The sequence below is a fragment of the Artemia franciscana genome, chromosome 18 (genome assembly GCF_032884065.1).
Source record: "Artemia franciscana chromosome 18, ASM3288406v1, whole genome shotgun sequence".
NCBI lineage: Eukaryota > Metazoa > Arthropoda > Branchiopoda > Anostraca > Artemiidae > Artemia > Artemia franciscana.
The window spans coordinates 7,032,523-7,045,014 of NC_088880.1; the positions used below are offsets into that span (position 1 = coordinate 7,032,523).

The 12,492-nt window shown below is 33.0% G+C and overlaps 1 protein-coding gene across 1 annotated transcript; it reads left to right on the top strand.

Moving 5' to 3' along the window:
• Positions 1-550: 550 nt before the first annotated feature.
• LOC136038355 (uncharacterized) lies at positions 551-10,893 on the top strand. The gene is made up of 3 exons (XM_065721428.1): positions 551-603; positions 3,461-3,701; positions 10,775-10,893. The coding sequence occupies exons 1-3, from the start codon at positions 577-579 to the stop codon at positions 10,792-10,794; spliced, it is 288 nt and encodes a 95-aa protein (XP_065577500.1). The 5' UTR covers positions 551-576; the 3' UTR covers positions 10,795-10,893.
• Positions 10,894-12,492: the final 1,599 nt, after the last annotated feature.

Here is a 12,492-nt window from a genome sequence, read left to right on the forward strand (position 1 = left end):
ATCTTCGAGTCATAGTTTTTCCTGGCACTATTTCCCTTTAGTGTAGCCTTTCAGCTCCTAAAAGCTCAAAAATTGTACCTGAGAGCAAAACTCTCCTCAATACCCATTTTGCACTATACCCCTACCAAAGTAAAAAAAAGTCAATAAATCTGGAAGGAAAAAAATTGAGTCCCTCCCCATAATTGTAGGCATGAAAATGAAATGCTTGAAGTTTGAGCTATCATTCTCATTGTTTAGACCGCTATCATAAAAATGGGCTATGCCTGATTGATCTCAGAGACTCATTCCTGAAACAAAAACTAAGAAATTGGACAAACACAAAGTTTTATTTACGCATTTGAATTCAGATTTTTTTTTTTAAATAGGACATAATAAAGAATGAAACTTTTAGACCACTCTTAGTTCAATAAAGAAATTTACTTTCACTTCAATTCGTTGAAAAAAAAAAAAAAAAAACAATGAAAGAACTATGCCTCACTGGTCTCTTGTTTAGTAAGGACTAAAAAAAATAGTAAGAAATGCTTGTATATAAAACAAGATTATGGGAGAAAAAATTCAGTTAACCTTAACAGTTCAATGATGAAGCTTCTTACAATTTTCCTAGTAAGTAATTGAAAAAGTTACTGATACGAGCCGCTTACAGACCACAAAATTTGAATAAAAGATTAAATACTGTATTCGGTTAAATAATGATAATAAAAAAAATTTCTGAATGAAAGTAAGAAGCAACACTAAAACTTAAAACAGACATAACTTACTCCGTATTTGAGGGGGATGCCATTTCCTCAGCCTTCGCTCTTTACGCTAAAGTTTATTTAAAATCCTTCTCATTTAAATTCGATGGCATTTTATGTTTTAGCAGTCTTTCTGTAAGAATTGTGACAAAAGTCAAACTTTTCCCAACTCCAACACAAATGTTTTCCCAACACAACACAACTCCAACATTAATAATTTTTATTAATGTAAATCTGTAAGGTAACTATATTTCATGGATGCAATTTTTCTACGTAAGGTGTGATGTTCTATGGGATTAATCTTCCAGTCATAGTTTTTCCTTGCGCTATTTCCCTCGGGTGTAGTCTTTCAGCACCTAAAAGCTTAAGACTGCATAAATGCATAAGGAGGTATTTATCAATAAGAATTTAACTAATTACTTAAATTTAGCAACGCTTTTCGTCTGTAAAAATCAATTTTTAAGTTTGACTCAATTTTAAATTCAAGTTTGAAAAAAAAATTAATTTCTAACGTTGTAAACTGCACAAGAAGGTATTTATCAATAAAAATTTAACTAATTACTTAAATTTAGCAACGCTTTTTGTTTCTAAAATTCAATTTTTAACAGTCTGTTAACATCCTGAAGACATCAAAACGAAAGTGTACATCCTTAGGATGTTTGCTTCTATATTTTTGTAGCTTATTTCTTACGCATTTTCACCCACATTTCTTTTCTTTCGTGTTTTTTATTAATCACCCTAATACAAAAAGATGCAGGATTACTTGTGGAGGTCATTGTAATTAAAACTGAATTCCTGATTTTCTTTTTCAAATCTTTCAGGACATATATGTTTATGCTTTCACTTAATATATTTTCAGTTAGCCAGTTCAAACAATCAGATTTTCTTTCCAGCGCCTTTAAAACTTTAAATTTAACAATGTACATTCCTCTTTACTAGGATAGATATATGATGTTCTTAACTATTCTTTTTTGGGGAGAGGAGGATTCTGATTGGTCAGAATCTTACATCTCCAAGGGAATAATACATGCTAGCTATGTAAAGTCGTACAATCAACTGTTCATAAAGTGACTATAACCTATAAATATAAATAATTAAATAATAAAAACAAACATATGTTAACTATAGTAACATTTAAAAATTTAGTTTCACCTAAATAATTAAAATGATAATAATATGTTGATTAGAATAACACTTAAAAAAAAAAATTTTTGTGGCGGCATGGTGGTGATAAGCAGTTAAACTTTCTTTTTTAACTACTTAATTTGTTTATCATTTTTCAACTCAAAAAGCTCAATTTCTATCCCCATTTTTGATTAAGATATGCACACACAAATTAGCAGGGACATTTAAGCAGAAACATTTTATACCCCTAAACACGCCTGGCATGGCAATATTTTGGTGGGCCATCAGCAGGACATGCACGCTTCGACTATTTAATGGCCTTTTAAGCGTTTTTCAGGTGAATACTCGTTAATTTTAATAACTTATAAATGCACATTAACTTTCATAACTTATGAATTTATATATTACGAGGGGCATCAAGATTTTAAAAATACCAAGGGAGTATGGCCCAAGATTGATTGGGAACCAATGCCCTAGACCCTTCTTAAATAAAACCTTATCAACAATTGATTAAATTATTAATAAGCAAAAAAAGGAGAAAAAATTAGTAAAAATTAAACAAGCAAATTTAATTAGTTAAATTTGAAAATAGCCAAATTTAATTCGTCCATGAAAATTTCAATTTGACAAATTATCTCAGAGAAAAATATACCTTCAAAGGAATGCTATACCTTCTTAAAGGGATACTATTTTTTGGCATATTTGGAACTAATTTTTCACTTATATTTCTTTTTTATTTTATTTCTTTTTTTTGGTAGCCTTTTCTACCAAAAATTACACAAATACATATGGAGATGTTTCCTTGTACAAAATCAGTTCTAAATTTTTTCCTAGTTTTTGTATATTTTATATTGTTTTGTAAACTCCCACTCAAACAGTTCCAATAATCAGATTTCATTCTTGCCTTCTTTGGTACTTCAAGGATTTCTCCCTAAACCAATGCAGCAGAACAGAATTAAGGAGCACAAGAACTTATAGGACTGAATATTTAATTGTATTTCATTTTTCCTAATTTTATTACACACAAAAACCTTCATCACTTGACTAAACTAATAACACACATCGATCTACAAAGGGCTACAAAACAAAGCACATGTTACCCCCCGGACCTATTTACGCCTAGTTTCATAGAAAAAAGCTTTTATCTAAGAATTTTCTTTTCGTTGCAACGACAAATGCATCTTTAAAAAAAAGTGTTTTGTATCATATGTTTTAAGCTTATTTGTTGTTATTTTTTACTCACGTTTCTTAGTTTTTAATTTGGCGCCTGATAATACCAAAAAATGCATAACTGAATATGAAGGCTTCTTCAGTGAGAATTCAGTTTGCGACTTATCTCAAATTTTATGAAAGTTTCCAGAATGCACCTTCAAAGGAATGTGTTTGGTGCTTTATGTTTTAAGCTTATTTTTCGCTCATTTTTTTTTTTGTAATTTAGTGCTCGCTATTACCAAAAATTAGATAAGTGCATATAAAAGCGCTTTCAGTTAAAATTGAGTTTCCAATTTATCTCGAATTTTGTGAAAGTTTCCACTCAGCCAGTTCGTACAGCCAGATTTGAGTTTCACTTTCCTTGTAAACTTAATTTACTCGCTTTTTAGGTTGTTTTTTACTTCATTACAACTGTCTTTGCCCAAAAAGGCGGATTCCGAGCTGTCAATTCAAATTATGTCGCTAAAAAGCCTACTGCTTCATCCAACAAAGCAGTCCCACCGAAAAACATAGGTGCAGAGGCAGATAGTTCTGTCAGAGTTAGTCGCGGCGGAGGAGGATACGGCGGTGGTGGCGGCTGTGGTATCTGTGTTTGTGGCGGATCTTATAAAGGATACAGTGGAAGCCATGGTAAAAATTTCCTGTGTTATGTTTATCAATCGAATTCGTGTTATTAAGTAGAGCCATTGTCAAAAAGGAATGAGTTGTGACGCGGCGTTTTTTTTTTTTTTTTTTTTTTTTTTTTTTTTTTTTTTTTTTTTTTTTTTTTTTTTTTTTTTTTTTTTTTTTTTTTTTTTTTTAGTCACTTGCAGTTAAAGAACACGTGCATTCGTAAGAAACTTTTAATTTTCACGCACATAGGGAAGGATGGGTTTTCCACTTAGAATCTACACAAAACCCCTTGAATAATTTTGAAAATATTTCCAAGAACAGTTTTTTGCGTAAATTTTAATTAAGGGAATTGTATATTCATACATAGCGTTTAAGATAAAAATGTGCAACGGGTGGAAGGGTATAGGCTGCTAAGGCTTTTTATAAAGTCCCTCAAATAATTTTGAATAATAGCTCACCTGTTTCAATTTTTGGGGAGAAGGGGGTTTGAATACTATTTCAATACAAAATTTTAGTTTCTCCGAAGCATATCACTGAATTGGAGTCTGCTTCAGCACATTATACTCCTCCCCAAGAGAATTATCTGTCCCCTGGAGGACTGAAATATTGGCTTTTATCCATGCAAGCGTTCTAGAAGTATATTAAATAAAAAAAATAAGTTTTTTTTAACTGCAAGTAAGGAGTGACATTAAAACTTAAAAACGAACAAAATTATTCCGTATATGAAAGGAGTTGTCCCCTTCACGACGCCCCGCTGTTTACGCTGAAGTTTGACTCTTTGTCACAACTCTACTTTTTGAAACAATAAAGAACTTTAGCGTAAAGAGCGAGGCGTTGAGAAGGGAACAACTCCTTTCAAATACGGAATAATTTTTGTTCGTTTTATGTTTTAATGTCGCTCCTTACTTGAAGTTAAAAAAACTTGGTTTTTTTATTTAGCTTCAAAACATTTTTAAATTAATGCATGTGAATAATCAAAACGAAGTTTGCATATTAATTTTTTTGGTCTAAATGGATTTCTCATGTTTTTGTTCGAACGATTTTGATAAAAAAGGGGTGGGGGAGGAGGCCGAGTTGCCCTCCATTTTTGGTAACTTATAAAAGCAACTAGAACTTTTTAGTTTTTTGCGAACGTTTTTGTTAGTAATAAATACACCTAAATTACAAATTAACTTACGTAACGAACTTCTATGTTTGTATATTTGTATTACAAAAATGAGGTGGTTTTCCCCCTCATCAATACCTCACTTTTCACATTAAAGCTCAAATTTTGTCCCAATTCTTTAAGAATGACCCCAGGATCACAAAGGCCGAAGAATAAATAATTGAACTTGCTAAAAGTACTTTAGCGGAAAGAGCGAGGTTTTAGGAGGAGATGAACCCCACATATGCGTAATAATTTCTCTTCCTTTTAAGTTTTAATGCTGCTCCTTACTTTCAGTTGAAAAACTTATTCATATTTATTCTTTCGTTGTTTTTTTGAAATAAAGGTAGAAAATTCTTCGCTCCCTTCATGGAATTTCTCTTCCGCCATGACAATTTTCTCTAAGTAAGGATCGTTCGACGTAGCTCCCTCTCCTCACCCCCCCCCCTGAACCAAAAAAATCTCCCTGAAAACGTCTTTACACTTCCCAATAACCATTACTGTATGCAAACCCTGGTCAAAGTTTGTAACTTGCAGCCCCTCCCCCGAGAAATATGGGGAAGTAAGTCATCTCCAAAGAAATCTTATAATGTTTTTCGACTGTGCCGAACAAAATGGCTATCTAAAAATTTTGAATTTGGGAAACTATGAGCTTGGGAAGGGGCCTAGGTGCCCTCCAGTTTTTTGGTCGCTTAAAAAGAGCACCAGAACTTTTTATTTCCATTAGAATGAGCCCTCTCGCAACATCCTAGGACCACTGGGTCGATACGATCACCCCTGGGAAAAAGAAAAAAAAAACAAATAAACACGCAACTGGGATTAGTCTTCTGGCAAAAAATAAGGAGTTTAACATTTTTGTAGATAGGAGCTTGAAAATTCTACAATGGGGTTCTGTAATACGGTGAATGCGATGGTGTGATTTTCGTTAAGATTTTAGCGATTTTTAGGGTGTGTTTCCCCCTATTTTCCAAAATAAGACAAATATTCTCAGGCTCGTATCTTTTGACGGGTAAGACTAAATTTAATGAAACTTATATATTTGAAATCAGAAAAATCTGATTCTTTTGATGTATCTATTAGTATCAAATTTTCGTTTTTTAGACTTTTGTTTACTATTGAGCCGGGTCGCTCCTTACTACAGTTCGTTACCACGAACTGTTTGATACTTGGAGAAACAGCACAGGATTTTTTAATTAATGAAAAGAAAAGCCTAATTCTCTCTTGATTACCACAATCAACATTTTCTGGTATAAGGGCTTGTACGGATTTACATTCCTACTAATTGAAGACAAAGAAAAAGCTAACCTTCAGGATAGATGTGAAAACCTATTAACAATTCTTTAAGAGTGTTATGTCTCTATGGGAGGGAGTAAAGAGGGAATCCCTGAAGAGCAGGATGGAAAAGGAACAATCAAAATGTCTTCCTCTCAGGTGATACGATGCTGGAGATGTTGTTTGTAGCGGTGAAGTTTTTCTAAACAATTTGTAAATTTCATGCTCAGCAAGCAAAAAGCGGTCAATGGATTCTATCCTAGCAAAATATTTTCGGAAATGGTTTTTAAGCGAGGATCCCATATATTTTTAGATAATATAGAATTATATATAACCTCAAAAGGTTATTATAGATAGATTTACAGATACTATAAACAATCTTTGGATCTTCTCTATAATTCCTTTGATGATCAAGTTGTTCGTGGTAACGAACTGTAAGTAAGGACCAACGTGGCTCAATAGTAACCGATACTCTATAAAAAGGAATTTCGATACCAATAGATGTGTCAAAAGAATTGGCCTATTATGCTGATTTCAAATATATTAGTTTTGTTGGGTTTAGTGTTACCCATCAAAGGCTACGGGCCTGAGAAATTCTGCCATATTTTTGAAAAAGAAGGAAACCTAAAAATAAAAGAATCTGAATAAAAATCATACCATAAGATTCAGCGTATCAGAGAACTTTATAGCAGAGGTTTGATGCTCCTATCTGCAAATATATAATTTTTTTTTAGATTCTTAGCAGGAAAAAGATCATGGATGCATATTTTTTTCAAGGGTGATCGCATCAACCCAGGGGTCCTAGAATATTGGGAGAGGGTTCATTCAAACAAAATTATCAAAAGCTCTAGTGCTCTTTCTAAGTGAACAAATGGATTCAAGAGCAACTAGGTCCCCTCCCCCACCATTGTCCCCAAATAATCCGATCAAAATTTGAGATAGCCATTTTGTTCAACACGGTTGAAAGGTAAAATAATAATACTTTCGGATATAACATGACCCCCCCCCCCCAAACTGCCCCAGGAGAAACGTCCTTAAGTTAAAAAATTTGCCCATCGCTTACGCATAACATTTGTTATTTGGAAGTATGCGTAGGTTTTCAGATCGGGGGATGGGGATAAATATCTCTTTGGGGGGGGGGTCCATGGGAATTTTTCATGTGGAGGTATGTCTTCAGAGGAAGGACTTTTCAGGAGAAATTTTACAATGGGAAAATTTGCAAAAGTTCCTATACAGAATTGTTTTATTGTTTTTATCTCTTGCTTTCTCTTTTCTGTCTCAGTTTTACGCGTAGAGGTGCTAAAGGAAATTTACCTGGGTAAAATTTCACTGGAATCGAATAGTCGAAAGGATAATTTTTTGGGGAGGGGAATTTCTTCATGTAGGAGCAACCAGAATCCCAGACAATACCGATCGATTTAAAAACAGATCAGAAAATATAAAACATGTTTTTTCTAGTGAGAATAAGGAGCAACATTGAAACTTTAAAGGAACAGAAATTATTACGTATATGAAAGAGGTTGTCCCCTTCTAAAACTACTGGAAAGCTTTAGCGGAAAGAGCAGGGTGTTGAAGAGATGGCAACCTCCTTCATATACGTAATTATTTCTTACTGTTTTAAGTTTTAATGTTACTCCTTACCTTCAGTTGAAAAAAAATTTTTTTTTTTATTTATTTCATGGACAGAAGTTCACAAAAATTGACAGGAAACATTTTGCAATTGACAGGAAATCAAATGAAATAAAAAAAAATTGACAGGAATCAAATGACTGAAATTCATTTTTCTCGACAAAAAAGCTTAAAGATCAAGTACAGTGAAAATTTAATCTGATTGCTTGAATTGGTTAAATGCAAGCTTACGAGAGATAAGTGATAATTTATTAACCAAAATAACGGTTACATAATCTTTCAACAATCATCGAGGAAACCAATTGCGTTAATATATATATATATATATATATATATATATATATATATATATATATATATATATATATATATATATATATATATATATATGAACAGAGAAATCACCAATGCAACAGCACAAACACATTAAAAAAAAAAAAAGACAGAAGGAGAAAAGGAAGACTGTTTTCCTAGATTAGTGATGATTATATAATTAGCAAAAACATGGAATTCGATTTTAAACAAAAGCACTTCCATATGCAGTTATTTAAATTAGTAGCAACGGTTGCTAAACTATAGAAAAATGAGACATGATAAATAAGCAAAAAGAAGCTAAATATGTGAGAACAAAGAGCTTAAGAAGCTTTAGCTTTCCTTCGAGGACGTAGCTGTCTTGATAAATGAACAGATTTTTAACTCGTTCTCAAATATTACTCATTACTTTTATTTATTTATTTTCGTGATTTAACGGGGCGACACTGGCAGATGTGCGGTACTTCTCTAATTTTGAAAACAACTACCTAGGGGTTTTCAAGCATAAATAGACTTATGATGCGTCCACAGGCAAAAAATGCTGTATTTTTATGTCCTTAGTACTTCGTTTTTTTTTGGGAGCATATTTGTCTTGAAATACAAAATGATACAAATAAGATATGAGGGGAAACAATAGATAAGGGAGGGGAAACGCTAATCTGTATACACGTATTTTTGATCCGGACTTACGCGTACTGCATAGTAGTTCGGTTGTTCGTTACAGTTGAAGTCTACAAAATTATTTATATATTCTAACTTTGTCTGAACAGTTTACGGTTCCAATTTTGGGAAGAGGGCAGAAAGTATATGATAAATTGCTGAAAGTAAAGACTCCAAAAATTGCAAACAAAACTAAATTAAAAAGAAAGAAATGGAAAAATTCTGAATTTTTAATGTAAATTTTCAACTTGTTAGATTTCTATTTTCCCTCTCCTGACGAACCCTATCCTGACGAATCTCCTGACGATTTCCCTATCCTGACAAGCCTATACCTATAAAGGCTTCCCTGGATTTTTTAAATTACGTTTTTGTTTCTTTAATAAAAGGTAACAAAACGAAATAGACCCACTAGATTTCGAATAATGCATTCTTTTGTAATTAAATCTTGTCCCTCCCCCTCTATATTTTCGTGAATTGAAGCCACTGCTCGGTTTGAATACTTTTTTTTCTTGACATGAAGGTAATCTCCTTTGCGGTATAATTTATAGAATATAATTATGTAATATATTTTTATATTAAATAAATATTGAATGAATTTTGTTTTGTCTAACAATGAGCTTATTTTTTGAACTACCCCCTCTCCTGGGGAAACTCTATTGACTTCTGCTTTTTTGCAGCAGTCACATTCTGAAACAGCTGTCAGATTTTCATTTCCTTAGGATTCCTTTCTAGGAAAGAGAATCTCATTCTTGATAACTCCACTGCCATAGTAAGGAGCAAAGAAAGGGGCAACATTAAAACTTGAAACGAACAGAAATTATTACGTATATGAGCTATTTGCTCCCTCTTCAATACCTTGCTCTTTACGCTAAAGTTTACGTTGTGTTCCAATTCTTTAAGAATAACCCCAAAATAAAAAAGGCCATTTAATGAGAATAAATAGCTCTTTTGAAAGAACTAAAGACAAACTTTAGCGTAAAGAGCGAGGCATTGACGAGGGGGCAAAGCCCCTCATATGCATAATAATTTATGTTCGTTTTAAGTTTTAATATTGCTTCTTACTTTCAGCGGAAAAAAAACTTGTTTTTTTTCCACTGAATTTTCTTAATGGAAAATTCTATTCCACAATGAAAACTTCCTACATGGAAAGATTCTCCCATGCAACTCCGACCCCACCCCCTACCACAAAAAATCCCCCTGAAAATGTCTGTATGCTTCTCAATAGTCAATGCAATATGTAAACAATGGGCAAAGTTTTGAACTTCCAGTCCTTCCCTGGGAACTGTGAAGGATTATGTAATCCTTAAAGAAATAGCTATTAGATTTGTCGCCTATTCTGAAAAATGAATATTTCAAAATTTTGATCCGGTGACATCATGAAAAATTAGCATGGGAGGGGGCCTACTTGCCTTTCAACTTTTCGGTCACTTAAAAAGGGCACTATAACTCCGTGATCTCTCTTCTCTAATTCTACATTTTTGTAGATAGGAGCTTGAAACCTTTTTGAATCAGATGGTCTGGAGCCAGACCATCTGAATCAGATGGTCTGATTTCCATTAAGATTATATGACTCTTTGGAGATACTCCTTTTTTTGAAAATAAGGCCTATTTTCTCAGGCTCATAACTTGATGGGTAAAACTAAACTTGGCTAAAATTATATATTTGAACCAACATAAAAATCCAATTCTTTGATATATCCATTGGTATCAAAAATCTGTTTTTTAGAGTTTCGGTTACTATTGAGCTGCTTCGCTCTTTACTTACAGTTCGTTACCACGAACTGATTGATTGAGCTTGATTCATTTCAGCGGACAAACCACCGAAGAACAATGATGGGTCACAAGATCCGGGTGGTGGACCGACAGAATACAAAACGACGCCCATCAAGGAACATTCAAACACTGCTCATTTTCCCTATTTATGTCGATATTCGGATCTTATATGTAAACGTAGAGTTCGTGAAATTTTAAAACGTATAAGTCTATTTTAAGCCTACTGACTACCTACTTAGTTGAAGAAGAATATTTATTTTATATCTCAGATTGTAATTAAACATTATTCCTATTTTTTCAGGTGGCGGTTATGGCAAGTAAGATGGCAACTCATGACTTATGTTTGTTGTATTTTGTTAAATTATGGTGTTATTTAAATAGATGGATAATTAGTAAATTTTTGTCCTACTTACTACCATAGACCCCACTGTTTTGTGTTTCTCACTTAGGACTATCCAGGGGCGCAAATTTGAAGAGGGGAGAGGGGGGGGTGTAGAGAAATAAATTTTGAAATACAGGGGATACGAATTGTGTTGTGTTTTACTATTAAAATGTAAATGGGAATCAAACTGTTTTGAATGAAAATTTACTTTTACGGAAGGAAGAGCGAATTTACAACACAAAATGAATAAGAATTCACAAATTACGCAAGATTACGCAAATTCGCAGATTACGCAAGATATTTCTCCAAAACTAGCTCAAATGAACTGACTTATGACATTTTGCGATATTTTTAGAATTATGAGAGAATAGCCTTATTGAGAGTAAATATTGACCGCCCCCCGCCAAAAAAAAGGGCTTTTCTCTTAGTAGAGTGTCTCTCACGAGTCAGTTTATTCGAGCTCTTTTTGTAGATATATTAAATAAAAAAAAACAAGTTTTTTAACTGAAAGTAAGGAGCGACATGAAAACTCAAAACGAACAGAAATTACTCCGTGTATTAAAGGCGGTGTTCCCTCCTCAACGTCCCGCTCTTTACGGTAACGTTTGACTCTTTCTCTCAATTCTACTTTATAAAACAGTAAATAACTTTAATGTAAAGAGCGGGACGTTTAGGAGGGAACATCCCCTTTAATACACGGAGTAATTTCTGTTCGTTTTAAGTTTTAATGTCGCTCCTTACTTTCAATTAAAAAACTTGTTTTTCTTATTTAATTTCTGAACGTTTTTGAGTTAATGCATGTTTGATTTTGGCTCTCCACAAATCAATAATTAAAACAAAATTTGCGTATTAATTTTTTGTTTTTGCTAAATGGCTTTCTCTTAGTTTTGATCAGACGATATTGAGAAAAAAGGGTGGTGGAGGAGGCCTAGTTGCCCTACAATTTTTTGTTTACTTAAAAAGGCAACTCAAATTTTTAATTTTTAACGAACGTTTTTATTAATAAAAAATATACATAACTTACAAATTAACTTACGTAACGAACTTCTATATTTTTATATTTTTATTATGTATATGAGGGGGTTTGCCCCCTCGTTAATGCCTCGCTCTTTACACCAAAGCCTTAATTTTGTCCCAGTTCTTTAAGATTGACCCGTGAATCATACAGGCTGAAGAATAAATAGTTGAAATGACTAAAAATATGTTAGCGTAAAGAGCGAGGTATTTAAGAAGAGATGAACCCTCCATATGCGTAACAATCTCTGTTCGTTTTAATTTTTAATGCTGGTCCTTACTTTCAGCGGAAAATTTTTTTTCATATTTATTTTCTCATTGTTTTTCTTTTAAATAGTGCTGGAAAATCCTGCGCCCCCTTAAAGGAATTTCTATTCTCCCATGAAAAATTCCTCCAATGGAAGATCCTCCTGCGTAGCCCCTCACCTAAACAAACACCAAAAACAAGAAGAACAATAGGGAATTTCTCAAGACAGTTCTCAAACAAATTATAATGAATATTTCGGCCCTTTTTCCAAGGGCCGTCCTCAGCAATATCAAAATATATAAGAAAAAACAACTTACAAGATGATAAAATCAATAAAACTAAAATGAACAGTTTTTCAAAACAGTCCCAACATCCT